Source organism: Ambystoma mexicanum, chromosome 7p (assembly GCF_040938575.1).
Source record: "Ambystoma mexicanum isolate Mex_15411 chromosome 7p, UKY_AmexF1_1, whole genome shotgun sequence".
NCBI classification, from domain to species: domain Eukaryota; kingdom Metazoa; phylum Chordata; class Amphibia; order Caudata; family Ambystomatidae; genus Ambystoma; species Ambystoma mexicanum.
In genome coordinates, this window is record NC_090939.1 from 602,451,072 (window position 1) to 602,477,863 (window position 26,792).

Below are 26,792 nucleotides of genomic sequence, written 5' to 3' on the forward strand. Positions count from 1 at the left end.
ACATGACCAACCATGTGTCTTTTTGAACTAGTTATACTAAACGGCCAACTCAGATTCACAGTCAATACAGCAATGAAAACATTACAATGGCAGACAAATCACTGTCAGAATTAGAATGAATCGGTTTGCGGGTTTTCTAGCCATCAAATCCTGGCATACACGTAGTTCCCGAACTGAAGAGCATGTCTAATCAAGAAAGAACATAAAACCTCTACAGCAAATGTCTTATAACCTAATAGAAACATCCTCACTTTACTTACACTACGAGGAAGATATAGAAACAACCCCAAGACACATGAATGCTGACAACAGTGGAAGGATTGTGATCCAAACAAACATTGTTTGTATTTATTGAAAATATATTGGAGTTACAGAATTTAAAATCACGTTTGTTAATAGAAAGACAAAAAAAAGATTAACAAAACACAGCAAGAACTTAATTTATAAACATACAGTAATAAAGCAATCCATGATGGCAACCAAAACATAACTTTTATTATAAGAAATGGGATGCAGGTAACAGCAAAATCTTATAAAATTAGTTTGTGCCTTGGTCACTTTTTCAAGTAGTGTGCAGTATGATTTGTACAAACAGGGAGTGATTTAAACTGTCAGCCAAGCAGAGGTACAAAAAACATATCAAGGTCTGCAAGACGTTACAGAAAATATATATGGCTAGACTATTTTCGATGTCCCCAGACTTAACACCAAAAGTATAAAACTATTTAGATTAGAAAAATAGGTGTGCATTTTACACATGTTTATAATATATATTATGGGTGCTTGGCTAAAATAATGGGATTGGTGTCCCGCGTTCTCAGTGACTGTGCTAGAAGACAAAAGGCCAATTACTGGCACCCCTTGCAAGCAGGAGAAGTTGGCAAATAGGTTTAACTTTCCTTTAAGAACTTTCTATTTTACAATGTCACCTTAGTATTTTACAATGCCATCAAGGCATGCCTGGACTAATGCCGCAGCTGTTTAAAACAACATCTAACCTAACTTTCTACATGGGTTTATGTTCCAGTTCTTCAACAATCGTGTCCCTCTAACAATCTTAAAAGTACTCCAGGTCCATCAATATTAACTTTTCTCAGTAAAAATAAGACCGATCATCTCCCTTCAAAAAGGATCCAAAATTTAGCAAACATTAATGCTGTTTACGGTGTTTAAAGTTTTGACAAAGCAAACAGGTGCTGTTTTATTCAGTAATAAACCGTTAACGTACTGAAGTAAAAAAAAAAGTTGCACTGAAGTTTGAAGACTGAGTGTGGGTTTAGTTGCTCGCCAATGACTGGTGGATGGGCGGTTGAAAACAGCGCACATGCTCTACTGGGGTACCTTCCCCATCCCCAGACTTCAAGTACTTATCCAAGATGGTGAATATCTCATCATTCAATATCTGGAACTTGCGAATTCTCTCAACCATCTTCTTCAAGGGCTGCAAAATGGATACAATTGCACAGCAGAAGAATTAAAATAAAATTAATATATGGCACATAAAACCTTTATTAATGTGTAATGTCACAAACATTTTATAGCCCGTAATATTTCTCGTACCCCAAATGAGAGCAAAGAGGTGTTCAATGTATAGAATAATAGATAATTCAGACATTAAAGAGAGATATAGAAAAAGAAAAAAAAAAACATTTCTGGGACAGGTTAGGCTTGATTTTAACAAATCCCAAGACAAAAAAGGCATGTGAAAATTGCATTCGGATTATTGAACCTTTTGCAAACCCAACTTTAAAACCTGTTCTTGTTGTCGGCGGTATAGCAGTCCTCAAAAGACCTGACCACTCCTATATGTACACAACATCACACATCAAATAAATTGGACTTGGCAGAACTCGTGCAGTGTGCCACTTGCATAAAGAAAGTCTGGTTAACTCCAGTTCTCCAGAGATCCGAGGTCACAACAGCTCTTCAAAAACACCAATGAGGCACTCTAAAATTGGAACATTTCATATATTCTATTCCAATATCATTATCCAAGTTTGAAAGCTGGGAGCACATAACCAAACTCCTTTCTCACACCGCCATGCATGGAGCTGAACACACCTGTCATTAATGTGCTTTCTGTAACATTACAGCCCTTTGCAATGTCAAGCGGAACATGTGCACAACCACCTAGATAAATGTTGACTGTTTTTCGATACAGAGACCAGGTTAGGACATTGGTTCACAAACTCCACCCGAAATCCATGACGTTTCTAATGCCCCTTCCAGATAGGACTTCAAAATCCTACAGATCTACTGAGCATACCCATCCCTGGATTGAAACACTGCCAGGAAACTGTCAAGATTATAGTTTCTAATTGTGTGCTGAGAAAATGTAGAGTGATGCAGAAATCTTACATGGATTAAAACCTACAGTGTGTTTTCTATTGTGAGATACCAAGAATAGGTCCCCAGGATGTGGGACTTCTCTGACACCAGATGTATGGCATGTGGGTGTATTTGACTGCATGAAGATGATCAACACATTTCTTAATTTTGGAAACATCCTTTCTGATGGATTAGTCCTTCATCCTACTTGGAAATCTTAGAAATCTCCACCAGGTCCAAGCCTGGCTTTGAAAACCTTTTAAAGGCACCAGGGGGTGCACAGCTGCTCCGACTGTTGTGTTGGCACATATGACTTTGGATGTGACATCATGGTGTTGCATAGATGATTGTGGCCCATGATCTCAATCCTACTGCTTTCGCAGTGCTAAAAGGCTGAGGAGCCTCAGTATTGCAAGAGGTAACAAGCTACCCATATGGGACCATGTTTGGGGGGTAATGAGGAGTTTTCTGGTGGAAGGACTAATCATCACAAAGAACATTAACAAAGGTAAGTATTTTGCTTTTCTACTGGATTCCTTGCTCCCACAGATACCTCACCTCAGAAAGTCTCCCAAAGCAGCACAAGAGATGAGTGTAGGGAGCCATCAGCTACACCAGTAAACAAACAAGTACTTTTGAATCAGAGGAGTTACCTGGAATCCTCTGTTGCACCGGCCCATCATATTAGGATATCTGGGCCTGGCGCCGACACCTGTCCTTGCCTTCCTTCCTCAACTACATCTTCCTGATGAGAATGGTCCTGAGTGAATTATCCAGGACCCAAATTTTGTAGCCAAAACTTGGGTCGACGATGACAGAGGACAAAGGAATATTACAATTACAAATACTAGTCCTTAGGATTAAGAACTAGCTTAATTATTGTTCTAACCAATTTATGAATTCTAGAAATTGAAGACAACTTTTGTTTTGTCTTCGTTGTGTTATACTTTTTCAAAATTCTGTTTGAAAGATGTTAATTTTATTGTGTTTTTCTTATTGTTTTGAAAGTATGCTGTGTGTGGTATACATGAGATGAGGTTTGCAGAGGAGCAAAATATGAGGTATGGGAGCAATTATTGTGCTCTAGGTTATGAATATATTGGTTGTTTCATATTAAAATGTGATGATCAGATGTTAAGTTAGGACATTTTTGTATAAAAAACTGCAATTGACAAAAACTGAATCCATCAAAAGTATATGGTACATTTTGAGTCTCAACTTGATTACAATTGCAATAGAGCATATTGTCTTTGGTTTTGTAGGTTTGATTCCTTTTGGTTTCTCATTGTGCCCTAGCCAGATAAAAGCTTTAGCTTTACCTCTTTTTTCTGTGCAATACCAGTAAACCATAGGAGTAGTGTTTGGCGAACATGTGCAACAGCCCCCATTGTAGCTTTCGGACAGATGCCCACATCAAGGACACCACACTAAGGCAAATTTAGCTCCCAGGCCTTTGGTAGAATGAGCCCTGAGACACGCAGGCAGTTCGTGGCATTCAGAAATGCAGAGGTCAATCCACCGGGACAGAGTAACAGCCCTGTCAGAATAGCCACTAACAAAGCAGACAAAGCGCTGAAATTCCTTCCTCATGTCCCTTATCAGAGACATGGTAACTTGGAGCCATACAGAGGTCTCAGAGGGAAGAGGCGGTGGGAAGAAAACAGGTTGATGGATGTTAGTAAAGATTTCTTTTATAGGCAACTTTCTCTCCATATTCAGTGGACCCCTAAACTTTCAACTTTTGTTTCTGATCCGGTCATGATATTTTACATAGAAGTGAAGCCTTCAACTTCACTTCACTGGCCTTTTGCTCACTTGTCACGGTGAAACTGATTAGTGCTTGAGACTTTCAGTTCTAGGAAACAAGGTTTCCCTTTTGTTGTTCTACTTTTTACCGCCTTTGGTAACTTTTTAACATTGTACACAGCATTTTACAGTGCAGTACAGGGGGATACTTGTGTCACAATAGACTCTTACCAATGGGATTTTTGGTTTCTTTTGAATGGTCCATCAGGCCATATTTGAGAAATTCATCTTAACAATGGATCAACCTTGGGAATGAAGAGCAATCTCAAGTCATTTCACATTGGAGAAGTGGAGTTAAGGGGGCTAGTGTTAAGGAGATGCATTATTTTTATGCTTTATGCCCTCTCTTAGTGAGATCCACAGCACATTCTGCTGGCCTTCTGGAACTTTTTCTTTAATCCCGAATGAGCGGAGCCTTTTTCCACTCATTCATTCTTTTGGGCTCTGTGTTTTGGAACTCTGTTCTGTGTGTTGTACCGTCCTATGGAGTCTACATTCCTCCATATCTCTTTTAAGGCATCTTTATTTTTCTTTTCCATCTAACAGCTCCTTATGGGCAGTGTTGCTGGGAACCCCTTGGGTTCTCCTTTCAGATTATTTTCTATATCCTAGAGTAACTACAGTTCTTAAGGCTTAGAAAGATACTTAGTATCTCCATTAAAACTTTATATTCTGCAGGACTGGCACACACGACCTTATGTGGAGTGCGACCTTATGTGGAGTGCGCAAAAGGGGACACCTAGTATCCCCTCATCTCTGCTCCTATGACTATTATGTCACATAGACAATCTCCTAGTTATGGCTTGTGGCAGTGGGCTTGTTCTACCAACTTCTGTGTAATTTTCTACCGCATGCTATGTTCATAACCCCGGTGAGGCACAATAGGGTCACCATAGTACTAACTTGGTGGCTCCTTTTTTTCCGCCATTACTAGCGTGGTTGTTCTTTGTTAGCCCTTCTTCTACTGTCCAGGAGGGATGTGGGGGCCTGTGTGAGCATTTTGCCTTTGGAAGGAACCCTTGGGCGTCCCCCCTAGGATCCAGTGTGTGTGGGCAGGCAGAAGATGGGGGAGGAGTTTTCCACCCCGCTGTCCTTTATCTGCCAGAGGGCCTGAATAGGACCAGCTCCCACAGGGGATCTGGCTGTCCTAATGTTACGCTCACCTGGTCTCTGCGGGTACGTTGGGGCACGGTTGCAGCCCTCCCAGGATGTAGAACCCCCTTGATCTGAATCCTCCAGCTGCAAATAGTCTGTGGGCTGCTGCGAAGAATTGGAACCCCGTTCCTGCGGAGATATGAGAGGAAGTAAGTTTACTGGCCTGCGAGCGATTTCCCTCTCAACACCTTCCTCCCATAGTGTGGTGAGCATGCATCGTCCCATTAAGGCTCACCTGTGGATTTTTTAGGGCAAGCTCTCCGTCCTGCTACTTCTGGCAGGGGCGCATCCAGAATGAGGACAGAGTTCCTTCACTGGTCTTTTATACGTGGTGTCCAGTCCAGCTGCGACGATTCCACACCTTTCTGGTAAGTGTCTTTCTGTTTTCTGTTTTTCGTGAAGTATTGATATTGTCCTGTTGTCAGCTTTGTAACAATGTCCATCTTTTTCCCCACATAGGTACGATTGCTGTCCCGCAGAGCAACAGAGCCCGGAATGGCTCCGGATGGAGAGCGGAGGATTCCGCGGCGTTCCGGCAGTAGGTAAGGGTGCTCTTTAGAGCAAGCGCAAAGTATTTTGCAAGTGCGGCCTTTAGATTACAGGTTTGTATGTCTAACCTTGTCTTTTGTCCTTTTACAGGGTCTGCCTTCGTGGAAGAAGAAGATGTTGTGCTGCGGAGTCCAGGGTTGAAGTTCTGTGGGCCGGAGATGAAGAGGATGCCATGCTGCGGTGCCGGGAGCTGGAGATCTGCATGCCGGAGATGAAGATGATGATGTGCTGCGGGCCGGGAGCTGGAGATCTGCGTCCCGGAAGATGGAGAATGGATGCCTGGCTCAGCGGAGAAGCGTGCAGTTGTAAGCTGACTCCAAGAGGTAAGCGTAGGAACAAGAGACTGGATTCCCCAGGTAAGTGATAGTTAACCCAGGCGGCGGTGAGCGTCACGCTGCATGCGAATGCAGAGTAACGCGAAGCGTGTGCCTTGGGGTTGGGCTGGCTTTTATAGCTGAGCTCTTAAGGCCACGCCCACTAGCTCAGCCCTGCTTGCCACACCCTGCCACTCCTTGAAGTTGCACGTGCAGCTGCAGATAGAAGGCCACACCCGGACTGGTTACACACAAGTGGAGAGTTCTTGAAAGTATTCCTGCCCATAATCAAGTAGTCCTGCCCATAATAAAAGTGTCTTGTTTATGTTCTTCCATGAGCCTGGTGCCAAAGGCGCCAGGACTGAGTCCAACTGGACCCCCCCCAGATAGAAACGTTCCAAAGGGACATGCGTGAACCATGGTGCCCCTTGCTCCCTCCACTTGATGGTGCCGATCCTGTGATCCTGGGTCTCCAATGTTGGTTGTATCCTCTTGTATCGAAGATACTAGAGACTAGAAAATATCCATAGGAGTTTGTTGTTCTGCTGCTTGTCAAGAATTTAAGACCTCTCCGAACTGCCTTTAGCTAAGGTTGCGTTTTTGGACATTAAAATACTTGCTGTGCGAAAGAACTGCCTTTAGAACCTTAAGCCTTGCTAGTGGTACACTAACCAACTATTTTCCTTCCCAAAAGTCACTATCTTATGTTGGTTTGCAGAGTAAATGCACTTGTAAGTTTGAGTGTGTGTTATGACCGATAATACGATAGAACTGTCATTAATGTCAAAAGCTGTAATAATTGTAACCTCAAGCAACTACAAACTAAGCATTGGCCTTTGAAAAGTACTCTCAAGCATTCCTAAGTGTTTTGGTTTATTGTGCCAACTATTTAAAAGTGATTCTTGTATAAATATAATGAATCTATATTTTAATATATGTTTATTGAGTAAGTGTTTCTTTGATGTGCATTACTAACTAGGTTCAGTGTACTTGCCTACAGCTCACATCTTCCTCTTATGATAAGCCTGACTGCTCTGCCACACTACCAAGGTTTCCATGAGTAGTACAGACTGATACTAAGAGTTGAGGGTCCACAAACCATTTGGATAGTTTTGTGAAGTCCTACCCTCCAGAGGACTTTGGGAAAACTGCCCTAACAACTTGCTCTCACTTAACCACTGTGGCTAAACAATGGAAACCAGAATAAGTACCTCATGGGGGAGAAAACCCAAAAGGACACAAATGGAAAGGCTCAAATGGAGCCATCATAAACATTTGAAGAAGGATCAAATCCCAAACATGATCAAACTGGAGTGGAAGAAACTGGTTAAACCTCATAATAACTGCGCAGCAGTGGAGACAATAAACGTTTTTTTAAGAAAAGCTATTGGCAGCTGCTTGATCTTTACCGTTTGTGATATATTTCTTGTGCACTTTTGCATTTACCACGAATGGCTACTACAGGTGGCTAGTACACTAAAATGGTTGCGACTGAAGATGTAAGCTTTTTGTTTCGCCATCATGTTCTTTGGCCTTATTCCTGCCTTCTCTGGTTAGGAAATGCCATATATGGTAACCCCTGTCACGGTGAAAGCTGCTGCTTTCGGGGGGAAAGTGAGCTTTGTGTGTGAAAGCCAGAGGATGGGGCTAGTTCACATCCTCTGACCCTGTAATGTCGGTTGCTGGACTGATGTGATGACCAGTAGTTGTACAGGATTCGACAATCCTGGTCTGTTTGAATGTTGCATATCCATACCATTGGTGGGCTTGCTCACAGCCTTAATCCTGGATGAAAGAAAGGCTCCTGCAGTTATTCGAAAGATCATCGTTGCAACCAAGACTTCTACGAGGACAAGCAGCCCACTGACGACCCGAGGAAGAGCCCTGCAGCTGATCAGAATCTACTCCAGTGATTGGCCCGGTGAAGCCCTACTCCTCGCCTGATCTCAGATGACCCTCATTGGGTGTTGTGACCCTTGGTCCGGTTGCAACAACCAGTCCCAAACCCCTGCTCGAGAATCCATGCATTGGAAGTCTTCAGAAGTGTTCCTGGACCACCCGGTGGACTGACCAGCTCCCCTTTGAGCTACCTAGCTGCAGCTGTCGTTCTGAGCAGACCCTTGGGACTTGCAAGATCTTCAGGCTTATGCCCTCATTTGCTTGTCCTCGCAATTTGAGCCATCTCACTACAAGGGAAGCTGTGCTGGGACTGCTTCTGTGTTCACTGATGGATGATCACCTGTCGTCGCCCGACCATGGTGACCTTCGTTGGAAGAATCCTTCAATCTTGTGAGGTATCCTGGAGGGTCTGCACCACAGAAGTCGTCATCTTTCATTCATTATCGGGTCTTCTTCTGGTGGAACCGTCTGGTGAGTACTGCGACCAGCTCCCAATCCGAAACGTGACCTCTGCACCCGCAAACCATCCCTCACTTGAACTAAGGACGGAAGATTGTGTCCCCAGAGAATTCCAGAAGACCCGCAGTGTCATCTGAAAGAATCAGAGTCAGGGGGGTAAGTTTACATATCTGTTTCTGTACCTCTGTGTACTCCATAGGTTAAAATTGGGTGTAGAGCCCTTGTTCCTCACTCCCTCCAGCTTGTCCTCTGGTCGTCAAACCTGGGCTAAGGATCCTTTCCTATGGCTTACATTGGGAATAGGATAGAGAGGGGTAGTTGTCTGATGTGGGATAAACACCTACCTTAGTTTAAAGGACTTTCAAAGCACCGCCATCAGTTCTGAAATACCTTCCCTGAAGAAACCATAGTTTGGAACTTGTGACTACTTTTGGGCACAAGGCCCCATACATCTTACGGATGGACTTCATAAGATAGAGGGAACTGGGATGTGCTTACTCTAACTAATCTATCCATGTTTCCTGCACCCGCTTACTCACCTGTTTAATACTGGTAAATGATGTATATGCAATTCTATTTCTAAGGGTGAATGTATATGGCATACATTACTTATCGTAATCGTATTTCAGACATTGAGTGGTAGGTGCAGAGTATTTTATTCTTGTTTGAGTTTGAAAAAAGCAATGTAGACTGGGCATGCTTGTAATTTTATCCCTGTGTGATGTGTATTGTACTCATGATCCATCATGCGTCAAGGTCCCTCTGTTTTGTTTCTGACAAGAGGGAGCATGAAGTGATGCGCAAGTACAAAGATAGAAGGTGTAAGATGTCTATGTACCTTCAACTCCAAGAAGGGAGGAAGGGGGGGTGCATGGAAATCTAAGCAGATACAAGTATCAGAAATAAGATTACGTTAAGTAATGTATGCCTTCTGAGGCTTGTGGATCTGCTTAGAATCACATGCTGTGTATAGACTAGCAAGCTTTACCAGGAGATGGTGGCGGGAAGTTAGAAGGTACAGTGGCAAAAAGATGTTTTAATACCGCCTGTCCCACCTGTGCATCATTGTTAGAATGTGTATTTAAGAAGTAATGCTGTGTAAAGGTGTGAATAGAACTCCAGGTAGCTGCCTTGCAAATGGCATCTAAAGGTACATTTGCAATGAAAGCTAAAGAAGCCTCTGTGCCTTGAGTAGAGTGTGCTATGGGAGTAAAAGGTAAGGTTCTCTTTGAAAGAGTAACACATTTGAATGCATTTCACAATCCATTTTAAAATAGCTGACTTTGAGACAGGATCCTCTTTTCTTCAAGTGGCTATGAAAACAAAGAACTGGCCTGTTTTCTGTAGTGGTTTAGTTTTATTTAGGTAATACATTAGAGCTCTTCTGACCTCTAATGTATGAAGGCTTCTCTCTGCTGAATTTGTAAGGTTTTGGAAGAAATCCAGAAGTTCTACATACTGATTGACATGGAACTTCGAGATGAATTTAGGAAAGAAGGGTGGATGTGTGCGTAAAACCATGTTGTCCTTGTGAATGGTTACAAGTGGATCTTGAACTGAGAGTGCCTGCAGTTAACTTACCCGCCTTATAGATGTAATGGCCACAAGAAAAGCAATCTTATAAGTGAGACACTTAAGACAGGTTTTATGCATTGTCTCAAAAGGAAAGCCCATACGTTTAGTAAGGACTACATTCAAGTCCCATCCAAGAGTTGGATTTGAAATTGGAGGGCGTCATCTATTGACCCCTTCCACAAAGGCTTTAATGACGGTTACTTTTCCCCAAGAGACTTTCTTTTGGGAGGTGGGGTAAGCAGAAAGAGCAGCTACATGCACTCTTAGTGGATTAAAGACTAGCCCTGAATCCATAAGGTAAAGTAGGTATAGAACAATGTGAGAGGGTGTGCAGTCAATAGGATTGATGCTACGTGATCTACACCAAATGACAAAGCGTTTCCGTTTATTGAAATAGCAGTGTCTAGTTTTAGTTTATGTGCCTCTTTAAGAATGTACATACATTTTTGAGGTATATTTAAATGCCCAAACTCAATTAATTCAATTGCCAAGCTGCTAAATTCAGAGTTTAAGGACATGGATGCAGTGTTGATCCCTGATCTTGGGACAGCATGTTGAATGGGAATTGGAGGACGACGACATTCTCATTAGATGTGAGCACCATGTCTGCCGGTCCCACATTGGAGCTATCAGGATAAGCTTGACTTGTTCCTGGCACCTTCTGTGGACTATCCTGTTGAGGAGAGGAGTTGGGGGTGGGTAGGCGACTAGGGTGAAGCGTAAGCACATTTCTCTGACCAATTCATCCACAGGGCATTGAGGGATAGCTGGAGGTGAAGTCTGGGCCTGGTGAATTCTACAGTGGTGCCAAGAGGTCGATATGTGGATGACCCCATTCGGTAAAGACGTATAAAATGACGGCGTGCAACTGCCATTCGTGTTCTACGGGAAGTTGTACATTTCTGCTGAGGACATCTGCTAGAAAATTGTGTTCCCCAGGAACATGTTGAAACATTGAAACAGGCGGAACATGTGTCTCAGCGCCCAGTTCCATATGTTCTGTGCTAGTTTGGACAGACATGGAGAATGTGTCATGCCCTGTTTGTTTATATAAAACATGGCTGTAGTGCTGTCTGTTAGGACTAGAACTGTCTTCCCCTGTAACTGGTCTCGGAATGCTTTTAAAGCTTTGACCACTGGTAGGAACTCCAACAGGTTGATGTGCTTGTATGCTAGTGTCCGAGCCCACCCGCTGTGCGCTGTATGAAGGAGATAATGTGCTTCCCACCCTGAGAGAGACGCATACGTGGTAAGAGTGCCTCTATTGCTGGTGTGGTGAATGATCTCCCCTTGAGAAGGTTTTCCCTTGACCACCACTGCAGAGACAGAACTAGAGACTGCGAGACAACCAGTAGATCGTCCCAATGACCGCTTGCCTGAGACCATTGTCTTGCGAAACAGTCTTGCATCATGGGCAGGTAGGCATGAGGTACTAGGTATATGCAGGAAGCCATCATTCCAAGCAGGTGCATTGCCTTGCGCACAGTTATCTGACGACCGGCTATATATTGTGGAATTTGGAATACCATGTTTTGGACCGTTGGAGGGGAAGACAGGACTGCCTTCTGTCCGAATTAATGCTCCAAAGAAATAGTTTTACTTGATTGGGCACAAGACTGATTTTTTTCTCGTCGATTGAGAACCCTAACTGGAACTTTAGGTTCATGGTATCTTGGGTGTTTTTGAGACATGCTTGAGCTTGGTCTCCTGTTATTAGCCACTTGTCTAGATAAGGATACACTGAAATGGATGCTATGTGAAGGTGGGCAACCACCACTGCTAGGACCTTGGTGAACACTCTTGGTTTTGAGGCTAAGCCGAATGCAAGAACTTTGAATTGATGAGTGTTCCCCACTTTGAACCTTAGGAACTTTGTGCTTTGGCAACATTGAAATATGAAAGTATGCATCTTCTATGTCCAGTGTTGCCATTTATTCCCCCCGTTTGGGAAGATGGATTACCTCCTGCAGTATAGTCAACCTGATTTTTTGTGGCTTGACTTACTTGTTTGCAGGATACAGATCTAATACAGGGCGCATGGTTAAGTACATTTTGGGTACAAGTACACTGAATAAATATCCTCGCTTACCTCTAGAAAGGGGATGAGTTCTATGGCTCCTTTCTGCAGTAATGTTTCGACCTCTGCTTGTAGGATGAGTTGATGTTCTTACAACATCCTTTTCTTAGGCGGATGGTAACGGGTTTTAGGCGAAATTCGACTGACTATTCGTGCGATGATAGTTGGCACCCACTGATCTGAGGTTATCTCCTCCCATGCATGGGTGAATGGTTATATTCAATCTCCGACTGGAGATGCATGGGAGGGAACCTTGATGTGAAAGTCACTTGCTGGCAGCGGAGCCTCTAGAGGCTGCACTCCTACCCCTACCTTCGCCTCGTCTAAAATCTCGCTGTTGTGAGGTTTGGTAGGTAGAATGTGTACCCTGGGGTGTGTACCAGGAAGAAAACCCTGATGAAAACCCTGAATGGGTTGGTCTGGAGAAGTCTTGGTTACAAAAGGAACGACAGGTGTTGAAAACTCTGTGTTGGACAAACGGCTTATTCGCAATTTGAATAAGGGTCTTAAGAGTGTTGTTTTGCGTCTTAACCGTTTCCAAAGCCTCATCCACAGCCTTGCCAAGCAAGACTGATTCATCAAAGGGCTCGTTAATTAAGGTGGCTTAAGTCTCTGGTTTGAATCCAGAGTTGCGCAGCCAAGAGTGCCTCTTTAATAAAGTTCCCCGTTTCTGCGGAGTCCAGCGTATTCTTCAAAATATTGTGGGTGACTTACCTACCCTCTTTAATAAAGTTAAGTAGTTGGCATTTGGCATGTGACGTCAGTCAAGTTATTTTGGAGCAACTCCCACTGTATATCGCTGGAGATTGCTAACAGCGTAGTATTATTGGCAATGCGTGCAAGTAATCGGCTGAAGCAGCGACCCCCTTGCCTAAAGCGCAATGCTTTTTACATTCCTTGTCTGGAGGTGCCTTGGTATTGGAAAGTGGCACTCCAGCACGCTTCCTAGTGATAGTCACTACCAGCGAATCGGGCATTACATGACCCCGGATATATAGCAGGTCAGTTGGAGCAGGTTTGAACATTTTCCACACGTGGATAACTGCCTGTGTGAGGGAAGGCGCAATCCTTTTCTTAATAGAGTTTAAGAGGGGGATAGACTGGCTAACCACCTTTCTTTTAGGATGCCCTCTACAAAGTCAGTAGCAGAGACAGTTTCCTGAGTCCGTATTTGAAAAGGGATTGGCAGATTACTGCACAGCCTATTTGGTCACAAGAGAATTTGTAGCAGATTTGATTAATTTTGCTGCTTACATATGTTGGGGGTGGGTTTAGGGAAATTATTATTGTTAGAGGGCCGGGTGTTGCCCCACATATATATGTGGCAAAATCAACCAGTCAACAAAAAAATAAACAATTCCCCTATGACCAAATAGATTCGATGTAATCACCCTGAACCTCTGAAAATGCTCTGCTGCCATTTTCAGTAAATTATTAAAGAGGAGTTGAACGTCGATGGGAGACGAGTTGTCGGTTGCTCTAGAGGGTCGGTGTAATCGTCGAAACATCTGGCTCATCCAGAGTATCATGAGTAGGATTTGCTGCCCAAGTCCCGTGATCAGTGTCCCCTTATCAAATATTTTGTGTATCATCCCCCTTGTCTGGGATAGCGTACAGATCATCTTGAAAAATATTTGAGGTGTCTTCAGAGACAACCTGTGGTCGAGAGTGATAAAGTTTGGGACTCTTGGTAGGTGGCTCCCTCTCATTTATAAAAGTGATTTCTTTTTAATTGGGGGCTTTTCGATAATGGACACAAGTTCAGAAACCCTATCCATAGTTTTCTCAAAGTGTTCTTTTGTCCATGTACCTGTTCTAGGGGTTTCATGAAGAGGAAATACAATTTCCTCTGGATGTATAGAATTCTTTACCCTGCAGGGAACTTGGATAAAGTTTCAGTAGCCACAGTAAAAATTCTGAAAACTACTCAAAACCTGGCTCTTCAACTCAGAACCAGAAGGAAACAACTAGAAAAACAAAGACACCATTTGAAATAGAACACGCAACAAAGGTACATGGCAGGAAATATCTGGGTAGGGGGGATGGAATCCAGTATTCACCCTTTCCCAAGCCAAACTCCTACGCTAGGCAAAGCCTAAGGGACAAGCACCCTAACTACAGACGAGGGAACTTTACCAATAACTAGCACCAAACAGGACAGGGAGCGCCTGGGATTTGGAGGGAGGGGACCCCGCCCTAGGAGCTCAGTGAGGCGATGGCAGGCACATCCCACTGATGACCTAAGAGCAACCCACAACCTTACCAATCTCGACTCAGGTGGTGGAGGAGGCCCTTGTCACCTTACCGTCCACAGATCACTATACAGTTAGAGAGACATGCCACCACCTCGTGTAGAGCCCAGTGAGTGACCCACCACAGAATGCTCCAACAGACTGCACAGGCAGAGACACCTAACACAGATGCCCGAAGCAACAAGGTAACTCCACTAACCCATGCGCTAAAACCTCAACTCTCTGCATACATCTCTCGAACGCTAAACAAACACAACTAGTTCCTTGCACAGCAAACCGCATGCACTTCACTACACTGCAACAAAACAAACCACAGAGTCTTGCACAACAGCACATGGAAGTCTACCGATCCATAAACCGCACCCATGCTCAGCAAACAGTGTTCACCGAACTGAAGCCATCTCCAGGACATCACAACTCTCGCTCTACCTTCGTCGCTCTATGCTCTACTAACCCATCCTACCCTCTAACCTTTCAGATCCGCCAGAGCACCAGGGGACCACTCTGGTGGTGAAAGTGCACAGTGTAAATGTCCTTATAGATTAACATTTTAGAAAGGAATGTGTTCATGTAATGTCAGTACAGCAAGGGGAATTTAAATGTGAACATTGACTATTTTCATACCACTTACTATTAAACTTTTATTTTTACTTCTATCCTTTTTTTTTACTACTAGCTATAGTTATTATTTTATGTTTGAAATAACAGAAATAGATTTACCAAAATCAGGCACTTTTCCTGCAATGAAGTATTTTAATTGTTTACTAATACATGAAAGTTAAACCATTTTAATTCCGCTATTAATGATTTCTATGCCATCAGGGTCCCTGTCTCTTCCTCCCCCCTACAGTGTTCGACTCCTGCCATACCATCGTTTCTGCCGCTGCCCATTTCTGTAACTCCTTCCACCACACCTCCATCCGTGGCCTGTGACAAGTCTTCCATCCCATGGCAATCCTTCGTTTAGCCAGCACATATGCCAGATCCTTCAGTTTACCGACATGCTTAAGTTTTGATGATCTGGGGAACCCTGTATCTATGATTAACGTGACCCCTTTCTCGGCTAGCTTTTGTGCCACTTCTCCCCAGAAACGCTCAATTACTGGGCATGACCAAAACATATGTTTCATATCAGCTTTCTCTTCGTCACATTTGGGACACGCTTCTCGCCCAGCGTTCTCGACCTTGGATATCCTCATAGGCGTCATATATGCTCTGTGCGTAATGTATAGTTGTATTTGTTTTAGTCTGGCATTCCTTGACACCTTCTTATGGTATCCCAGTGCCCGTTCCCACATCCCATCCTCCATCGGGGTTCCCACTTCCGCCTCCCAATCTAGCCTCAAGTGCGTCAAGTCCTTCCCAACCTTAGACATCACCATCTCATACAACCTAGAAATCTCATGCCCCCCCATCCGATATATCATATATTGCCTCCATAGTGGCATCTGGTTCTCCTTCTAATATAGTTCCAGGTCACGTTTCCCGAATTCTCTGCACAATTCTGTGGTATGTGATATAATGGCCTGCATGCAATCCTGTTTGCTCCCCAAGGGCCTCAAAGTCCAAAATGGCCCCCACCTGCCAGACGTCTCCTAACGTTACCAGCCCCACCGATTCCCAATGGGTCCTGATTATCGCCCTTAACTGCCTATCTTCCCCTGCCAAAGCGACTAGCGGTACCAGCGGGGAGCATGGAAATGGGTTCTCCATCATCCGGCACACCCGACGCCACATCTGCCACCCGAGCGTCATCAACCTAGGGCGCTCTCTCATTTCGGACTTGGGCAGCCAGATCATCTCTCTTAGGTGAAATGGGGCACAATCATGTCAAAATAACCTAAATTCAGGGGTCACCTCATCTGAAAGCCACTGAGCCACATATTGCAGCTGACTTGCTACGTAATACACCTCAAAATTGGGCAGTTTTATCCCCCCTTTTTCATAAAGGTTCTGCAGCTTCCACAGCGCCATTCTGTTCCGGGTACCATGCCACAAGAAATCCCTACACATACTATTAAGTTTAGCAAAAAACTTCTTAGGTATCATGTATGGGATATTGCTAAAATAATGCAGAAGTCTAGGCAGGACCACCATTTTTAGCATTGCACCCCGACCCATCATTGCTAAGGGCAACTTAACCCAAAATTGCATACACCTCGATATTCTTGAGTGCCACCTCAGTGTTATGCTTGTGCTCCTCCTCCACCATATGGTACACATCCATCCCAAGATACCGGAAAGAACTAACCTCCCATGGTATTTGTAACACCGGTAACCGTCTCTTAGGGGTTCCGTATAATCGCCTAGCGGAAACATACTAGATTTTTCCGCTATCCCAGACAGCCCTGCATACCTCTCCACCACCTCCAGTATGTACTGGAGATTTTCCTCCGGATACCTTAAGTATAGCAACAAGTCATCTGCGTATAAGGAGATAAGATGTCGTTCTCCCCCCACTTCAATACCTATCATATCATATTGCTGTCTGAGGTATATTGCTAGGGGCTCCAGGGCTAATATATAAAGCATCGGGGACCAAGGGCACCCCTGCCTAGTGCCTCTGCTAAGTTGCCACCTCTCAGATATTACTGATCCCGTTTTAACTCTGGCCAGTGGCTCACTATATAGCATCTTCACCCACCTCATATAACCGGGCCCCATACCATACCTCTCCAAGGCCGCCAGCAACCACGGCCACTTGACCCAGTCGAAAGCTTTGACCGCGTCTAAGGACACGATCGCCATTTCGCCTTCAGCCGTACTACCCCATTCAACAACCCGTCTGAGTCGCCTATGATTATGAGTTATATTCCTTTTCAGGACATAGCCTGTCTGGTCAGGGTGTATTAGCTTGCTAATCACTCTCTGCAATCTGTTTGCCAGGACAGCCGTCAATATCTTGCTGTCCTAATTCAACATCGAAAGAGGTCTGTAAGAGCCGCAGCTGTGTGCAGGTTTATTAGGCTTGGGAAGCGGTATTATGACCGCCTCTCTAAGTGATTCCGGCAACCGTCCCACCTCGAACGCATCATTGAGCATTTTTAACATCGGGGGGAGCACTTCCTCCCTGTATGTCTTATAGAATTCACTCGGGAGCCCATCCGCCCCTGGGGTCTTGCAAGTAGGTAACTGCCTCACCACTTCTTCTAACTCTTCCAGGGTGATTGGTGCATCTAGCTCCTCCCTTTCCTCCTCACTTATCATGGGTAGTCCTATATCTTCTAACGTTTCCTCTCGGCTGCCCCCCATCTCGTCTGCATACAGCACTTTATAATATTCTGCAAACTACTCGTTGACTCCCTGTCCGTTGGATGTCCACTACGCTACCATATTCCCTCATTGTTCTAATCGGGGGTCTGGGAGCCTCGCTCTTGTATAGCCATGCTAACAATCGTCCTGTTTTATCCCCTCCCGCATGCTGTCTCTCAATATACTTTTTATAGTTAAGGTTGCAGAGTCTCTCCCAGTGTTCCGCACATTTCTGCTGTAGCCCAAGTACCCGCTCCATATCTTCGCATCCGCCCTTTAATACTCCCTCCAGTTCCTCTTCCGTCCGTCGATGGTCAGCTAGCAGCCCGCCCTGCAGGCCCTTTGATTTTGCTATGGCAACCCCTCGCATCACTACCTTAAAGGCTTCCCATAAAGTACCTGCCGAGTCAACGCTACCCGTATTCTCCTCAAAGTAATTGGCAATCTCCTCCCTCATATCTTCTCTAAAAATTGGATCCTTGAGCGCCTCAGCACGAAGGCGCCACGTCGGGATCCGTGCCCTCGGGGGGCGGTACTGCCACCCCAGAACCAATGGCGAGTGATGGGAGAGAACCCTCGCCTTATATTCCACCTGAGTAACCTCTGCTATCACATCCGACGTGGCGAAGACATAGTCCAGCCTCGTATGTAGCTGTTGAGGGGCAGAGTAATGAGAGTATTGCCTTTCTTGGGGGTATCTCGTTCTCCACACATCCGCCAGACGAAAGTCATCTAGCAGTGTCTGTAGTGCTTTCGCCGCTGGGGAAGGTCTACCAATCTTGCCATCCGATCGTTATACGTTGGGATTCAGTACACAATTAAAATCTCCACCCCAAATCACTGCGCTACCCATACACATGCAAAGGTTGGCACACACAGTCCTGAAATATGCTGCTGTGTCCTGATTGGGGGCATATGTATTTACAATGCTTATCTCCTTATTCTCCACCAACCCTCTCAGCATAACCATCCTCCCATCCGTCTCCACCACCTCCTGCAATGGTTGGAACGGAACGTGCAGCGCCACCCAAATTAGTACTCCCCTGGCATACGCAGAGTATGTCGAGCCTACCACCACCCCTTTCCATTTCTTAACAATCAACCCCATCTTCTCCCGTGCCAGATGCGTTTCCTGCAGTAGCGCAATATCTATCTTCTGCCTTCTTAGATAGCATGACCTTATTCCTTTTCAAGTAACTGTTAAGTCCCCTGACATTCCACGTGATTATTTTAAGATCCTCCATGGCTCACTATCATCCCCCTCGTCCTCCTCCAGCAGATCCCACCCTCCCGCGCGATACAGATTCAACCATCTAATACTTCTATTTAGGCTCATGTTCAAACTTAAACTCCCCACAACTATATACACCCCAAACTTCCCACTCCTCGCCCCACCCACCGCCCATCCCTTACCCAACAACAACTGTTGCCCAGCTCCATCCCTGGATCTCAGGCTCCCCCGCATCTAGCTCTTTCTGGCTCACGCCTGTACTCGAAGCTCCGAGGGGCGAGGGCGTCCTAGTGGCGCACCTACTACGACAATAGATCGGGGGGCAGGGTGCTGTTGCCCTGCTGCTCCTATTGAGCTTAAAGTTGACTACACATCGCTATGCAGTTTGCACATGCATTCGCACTACTATATTCAAGTCCTTCAAATATGTTGCGTCTGCGGCCACTTAAAAAAAGCCATTTCAGTTTAAGGTATGTATAACTCGCACCTCGTCTGTGGACACAGGCATGGCTACCCATCCATACACTATACAATGCAGCTATGAAACCCACACTGAAACCCCTGACGTGCCTCAACACCGCTGCCATTAGTATACAGCGAGCGACAACCTATGAAAACTTTCGCTCTAGCTGGGCACACATCGAGTATCCTGCACTAGCACTCTATCCTAAACCATCAATGGCACCCGCCCACGTGCCTGACCTCCGGACTGCTTACTGGTGCCTAGCCAGCCCTCCTAAACCCTAACCTGGCAGAATGCACACATGCATCTTAAAGTAAACTCTTAAAGGCATGGTCTAGTAAAAAATGTTATTTAAAAAATAGATGGGCAACATAAAAAAAAAAAAAATACTAGCATTCTCTTTTTTAAAACTTCTATGTAAAACTTTGAGCTATTCAAGCTCAAAATTCGCAAAATCAAGCACATGGGCGCATCCATTTTGTGAAATGGATGCCCTCCTGTGCTGGCTTTTGCGGCACTAATGAAGGAAAAGCCAGCCAGCTGTAGTAAACAAAAGCTACCGCTAGGTGGCTTTCCCTTCATTAGTGCTGTACGCGGAGGACGGGGACCGGAGACCAGAGCAGGAAAGCTGCAGCTGAACCTCGGTAAGTGCTATTTATTTTTTTTTTAAAAATAAGCACTAGCTGTGGTTTTTTTTTCTACGTTTTCCGGGCTGGAGGAGCCCGGAAAACTTAGAAATAAAACCGCAGCTTTAAAAACGTATTTATGTTTGCGGTCGCTTTTGAAGCGACCGCAAACATAAATACAACGTTATTGTGTTGGAAAATGCTGCGGTTTTTCTTTCCAAGTTTCTCAGGCCCCTCCGGCTCGGAGGAGCCTGAGAAACTCGGAAAGAAAAACCGCAGCGTTTTCCAACACAACCGCGTTGTGTTTCTGCCTGCTGTGGCTATCACTTTGGGTCTCCGGTGCTCCCCCAGGGGAGCACCGGAGACCCAAAGTGAAAGCCAAGGCAGGCAGAAACACAACACGGTTGTGTTTACATGCCGCAGTGTTTCTGCCTACAGCTGATTTCCCATTTGGGGCTCTCGGGCTCCCCATGGGGAGCCCGAGAGCCCCAAATGGGAAAGCAGATTCAGGCAGAAACAACACGGTTGTTTTCCGCAATGCCGCGTTGTTTCTGCCTGAATCTGCTTTCCCATTTGGGGCTCTCGGGCTCCGAGCCGGAGGAGCCTGAGAAACTTGGAAAGAAAAACCGCAGTGTTTTCCAACACAATAACGTTGTATTTATGTTTGCGGTCGCTTCAAAAGCGACCGCAAACATAAATACAACGTTTTTAAAGCTGCGGTTTTATTTCCAAGTCTTCCAGGCTCCTCCAGCCTGGAAAACTTAGAAAAAAAAACACAGCTAGTGCTTATTTTTAAAAAAAAATAAATAGCACTTACCGAGATTCAGCTGCAGCTTTCCTGCTATGGTCTCCGGTCCCCGTCCTCCGCGTACAGCACTAATGAAGGGAAAGCCACCCAGCGGTAGCTTTTGTTTACTACAGCTGGCTGGCTTTTCCTTCATTAGTGCCGCAAAAGCAAAAGCCAGCACAGGAGGGCATCCATTTCACAAAATGGATGCGTCCATGTGCTTGCTTTTGCGAATTTTGAGCTTGAATAGCTCAAAATTTTACATAGGAGGTTTTAAAAAAGAGAATGCTAGTATTTCTTTTTTTTTATGTTGCCCATCTATTTTTTAAATAAAATTTTTTACTAGACCATGCCTTTAAAATCTCCCATACGTGGACTTCGGTCCCCAAGGGAGTTCCAACCACAAAGTGCATTGAGGCCATAAAAATGGGGAAATGGTGCTATATAAGGATCTCCCATATTGTCTATGAGGAGGTCCTGTGATACCTTGGTTGAGACCTGTAAGAGGTCTACTGTGTCGCCCTGTAACTGAGACCATTGAAAGTGCAATAGCTATTGAAGCAGCCCAAGTGGACATGTGGCCCTAGAAAAATGCATTTGATAATGTGACCTCAGGTCCAGAGATGCAAAGACCAGAGGTGGCATACAGAGGTTATGGCAAGCAGGACAAGGCCCACCAGCATTCCCCAGGCCCAAATTGCCATTATGACAACAGCTCAGCAGCTTTAAAAGATCATTTCCTGATAAGAGGGCATATTTGCTTGTTTTATGGGCAGAAAATGTGCGAGACATTTTGTGGAAGTGTAAATGTTAATTAAAACAAGCATGTGACGATCAGTCTTTTCTAAATATCTTGGAATTAGTACAACTCAATGGATGAGATGTCAAGTTGCCCCATTTGAGGTGCAGCATTATCACCCTTTCTTAGATTTTAGTCTCACATTGCATTGCATTCTGATGCATGTAATTCATGATTTATGAAAAAATGCAAAATGGCAAGTGCGAACAATGATAATACTTAAAGAACATGGTTTGAAAGGTCTTCTTCAGGATGTTTTTACTAAACAGGCGTGTGAGTGAAGTAGTTGACCGAGGAAAGTGTGCAGTGATTTATCTAGATTACTAGGTTTTACACTTAGCAAATATTTTAGCAACCAATCACTGTTGTGCAAGCTATGTATGTAGGTACAGGATTTACACGGCACAAACCTATCGAGCAACAAATCGCTGTATAAACAGGGAGGAAAATACAGAGCGAACAGCAGGGAGATCCGTGGGATAGGAGGCTAGTTAATAGGTTTGATCCCATGGGGACTGGTTCATGAATATGTGGCCCTCGAGAGATCATTTTGGAATCTGACGGCATATGCTCATATTTCGGCAGGATCCTTTCTGCCTTTCAGCTTGAGAGTTGACATTTTTTTTCTTAAATAACATCTGTTATTTGCATTGCAAAACACATGCAGAAATAAACATTCCAATTAAATGAATAGATTACCCTTAGTTTATATGAACGCCTGCCCTAGGCTCAAGTTATTACAGTGCAAGCCTGCCCTATAGTGAAATTCTGCCTGCAGGCTGGAACCTGGATCTGGGTCTAAAAGAGATGGACCATCAGAATGATGGTGAGAATGCAGTAATCGGGTGAGAAGGCCATACTCTACCACACATGCAGGAACAGCCCCAAGAAACTCGTGTTTCAGAGTGTCAGAGAGCGCAATCTGGGACTTCTTTAAATTGAGGGAGAAGCCGAAGCTGTGCAGCAGATGTGAAGCGTCCTGCAGGAGGGGCAACAGTAACTTCGGGATCAATGCCTGAATGAGCCAGTCATCCTGGTAGGGAAAGGCATGAATTTAATCCCTCCAAAGACATGCGCCCCCAAAGGTCAACAGGTAGTTGGGTTAAAACCCTGCAGGCAGAGGAGAGGCTAAATGCCAGAAACACAAACTGCTCACAGATATTCCCAACACAAACCTTAGGTACTTCCTGTGCTTGCGATGGATAGGCACATGGAAGTAGACATTCTGAAAGTACAATGACACCAGCCAGTCCTGCAGTTTTAGGGCTTGAATAATCTGGAAGATGATTAATTTTTTTAACTCGTCCTTGCAAAAGATCATAATCAGAAGCCTTGGATCCAGGATGGGCTGCAGGCCTCTATTGTCCTTCAACACAAAGTAATAATGGCAGTATCAACCCCCCCCCCCCCGCCCACTCCGTGGCTTACACAATTTGAATGGTACCACAGTTTGCCAGATTGCTGCCAAGAAGAGAAGGGCATCATGGGTGGAAATGGGGATTGTCTACGGGTAATTGGGGCAGGTGGGAAGCAAAGTGAGAAATTAGATCTGAGAAATATCCTGCAAGGATCAGGCAACAGATGTGATCTCTGTCAACTCCCCAATGAGCAGCAATAGTCTCCCACTCACTGGAGAGGAGTGGGAAAAATCCAAATCAAATTGTTTTGGACCCGTGGTGGAGGAGGGGGCCGTGGAGGAGGAGACGTTGCCTCTGGATACAGCTCTGCCCCTTCCCATGTGAAGTAAACACCTCTACTCTTTACCAGAAGGGCTTTGACCCGTACCCCTCTGGGAAATGCAGGGAAAAATAGAAAAGGAATGCTGCTGGGAAGAAGAGGTGGGTGTCTGCTGGACCGCCCACCCAAGTGACCTGGCTTGGCTTTGATAGCTTTCATTTTTCAATAAGCTCGTAGGCCTTGGTGCCAGAAAGATCATCACTGTTGAAAGGCATATCAAAGAATTGTGTGGAGAACTGGAGCAAGTCCAAATGTCTGCATCCAGAGAACAGTCCCTATCCCATTAAGCAGGCTAAATAATCTGTAGTGTCCAAACCAGATGGAAGGATCTGCCAAGCAGTCTCTATCCCATCTTCCATAAAAAAGTGTTTGAAACCCACTTTCCTTTGCTGAACGCAAGTATTCTGCTCTCTTTGAGATGACATTCCACAATGAATGAGAGTATGGACTATGTTACATACATGTAACTCCTGCTCTCCAGCATTGGTATCTTTCATAAATTCACTTGTGACACTCCCACCTACACCTTTGGCTCTTCTGAACTCATACTGCCACTTTATGCCAAGATACAGAACCCAGTTTCCAGGAGCTTGCACCCTGGATCAATGACAACCCAGATGCCCCAAAAGAAGAATTTACCTTCCCAAGAGGATGACCAACCAGCCATGGGGAGAAGCAATGATGAGAAAGGCGCCTAAAAGGGGCAGAGACATGACCAAGAGGATTCAATCAACTTGAAGGGTCAAGCGAGGAACAGAGCAGAACACAGGCCCATGACGGGAGAGACCGTGGAGGCAACCCAAGATGGCTCAGGCAGGAGAAGAAGCAAGCTACTGAGGAGGAAAGGCAAAGGCCTCAACCTTTTTATCGTCTGGCAGAAACTGTAGAATAGGGCCCATTTTGAACCAGAGCTCCTGGTCGTATCTGGACAGAACGGCCATTGCACCAGCCGCTTTCATGGTATTAGCGTATGTTGTGATGACCCGTTTTCCAAAGACATGCAGGTGCTTGCACTCCTTTTCCAGGTGAATAGAGCAAGCGGATGAAGGGTTGGAAGAACGTGTGTGGGCTGCCACAGACACCACAGAGTCAGGCATAGCTTGTGTCCTGAGGCATTTTCTCATCGAACCTCTCTTTCTTGGGAGGTGCAGAAGACAGGTTGACCATGGTCAATAGACTGTCTCCCCATATATCTTTCAGCAAGGGTATGGCCAAGATAGCTTTGCAAGGCTGGTCCCTTCTCTGGTAGAGCAGGTTTTCCTCCTTCTGTTCCTCAGGGACTAGGCCGAATATTTTCACTGGCATGGAAGGACCAAATCTCATCTGAAGGGGAATTACAGAGAGGCACATTATCTGGTAACCCAACCCGTAGGGGATGAGGGCCTCCAATTCATCAGTGCCTGTGGTGTGCACTGAGGTATTGTCTTCTGAAACGTCCCTCTCTGGTGCCTTGTCCGTCAGGGTTTGCACCGGGACAGGTCAGCTGAGGGTTTCTGGGAGGAAGAGGAGGAGCAGTCGGAGCACTTGGTCTTGGTTATGGTGTGGACAGGTCAGGAATCCTGTGTTGAAGCTCAGACGTAATGTGGGGAGATTGTCGAAGGAGACCTCTCTCGGAGCTGGGGCTGCAGGTACAACTGGAGTAGCAGGAAGAACTGCCACCGGTGGAGACATAACCCATTCAGGGCTAGAGTGTTGCACCTTCATCTCTACCTCTTTATCCAAAAAGACTCTGACAGGGTCTGATGGTCGAAGGATGTCTTCTGGTGGGATAGCCGATGAGCTTACCGCAGCCAGAGTCACCCCCCCAGGGCCAATAGAAAAGGAAGTAGAGGCCTGAATAAGGCTGCCGGGGCAGATACCACCCAACAAAGGTGTTGCCGCCGTGACAGAAGGAGACTTGGATGATAACGTGGATGGAGTTGTCGACTGTATGATGGGCGACATTCTTCTGTCACTCTTCGACAGGGTCGTGTTCGTCAGTGTATTGGTTGTCGACGGTTATCACAGTGGACAGCTTGCAGCCACTCCGACGTGCTTGTGGTTGTAGGCTTCTGCGTCCCCAGGGACATCATATGGGTTTTACCTGTCGATGGCCAATACTTGGTCTGACCCATTGATATAGATGATATGGGAAACGATGAGTGTAGAGTCACTGAAGGAGTTTACCAGCCCTGCGTAGTTGCAGACTTCAGCGACTACTGTTTCTTTGACGAAGACCACAAGGTTGCAGTCTCTTCTCTAGGTTGTCTTCTTAAACATCTTACTCCCAGAAGCCTCTTTATGCAACCTTGACCTCTTGCTAGAGGGGTGCGCTGGGTTGGTCTGCTCTGCCTGAGCAAGGCCCGACTGCGCACAAGGCCTCCCCGGTGACATTTAGCCGTGGCAGTCTCAGTGTCTTATTCAGAAATGACTGGCACATGAACAACCCTGAATGTCATGCGTCTGGTGGAAACCGATGCAGTTGTCGCTGAGGCCTTCCACGTACGCATTTTTCATGAAATGGCTCGTAAAAAGGATTTCCTTGTGGCTTCTGCCAGGGATGTAGGCCTCACAACCGAAGACAAGAATGAAGAAGAGAATCCATTTTACATGACGCCGGCCACTGGACAGAAGCAAACCCCAGATGTAGCCGGAGTTAAGGATTCTGAAAATGTGTCAGAGTGAAGAAACTTGAAGTGAAATTCATAGAATAATGGCAAAAATATCTGACAGACATTTCTGACGACTCCCAACACAACGTGTGGTAAATAATCTGAAGATGGCCTCCAGCGTTGGAGCTAAGAGATCCTGCTCTATTGGCTGTGGGCAGTAGGACCCAAAAAGATTGTACTAGAGCACAAAATGACTGAAGTTTTCAGTTTAAAATTAAACTGATCTATGTTACTGATGATTACCAGCCCGAAGACTGAATATTCATACATCAAGTGAATCTATGAAAGATCCAATGCTGGAGAACCTGCTAAATTGAAAGCCATACTGACAGCCTGCAATCTATGTTCTGGATACCCCTGGCAGGGACACATTGGGCCATTTCGCAGACAATCCTTGGTGCTGTTAGGCCATTACTGTGGTGACAAGTGCTGTATAAAAAGATAATTACCATGACAACTCCCATCTAGCCCCACGCGGTTATAGGTCAAAGGCTCGAAAAAAAAGGGTTGAATGACAAAAGGTCGAGTCAATTCGACCCCCCCACTAACCCCTGTTTTTGGGGTAAAAAAAAACCTTTTAAAGCTACACTAGAGCAAAAAAATAAAAAAAGTCGATCCTTTGGTTTTCGGTCGAATGCACTCGACCCTTTTGCATTCGACCCTTTTGCTTTCGAGTCTTTAACTGGACACCGCCCCACGCATTACCATATAAACTGACCAAAGTTTACCTTAAATAAATGACCCTACGTATGACCCTACATGGTCAATCTTGGTCTCTGCCAAATACCACTTGAGGGCAAAACCTCAAAGTTGCCCGATTAGCCGGCTCAAG

General features: G+C 45.2%; 1 protein-coding gene across 1 annotated transcript in view; it reads right to left on the reverse strand.

The window, feature by feature from the left end:
• Positions 1-320: 320 nt before the first annotated feature.
• The window catches only part of CYFIP1 (cytoplasmic FMR1 interacting protein 1), a 1,181,635-nt gene continuing 1,155,163 nt past the window's right edge, over positions 321-26,792 (reverse strand). Inside the window, 1 exon segment of the mRNA XM_069636612.1 lies at positions 321-1,441. Coding sequence (XP_069492713.1) covers positions 1,277-1,441 — 165 coding nt within the window. The 3' untranslated portion in view covers positions 321-1,276.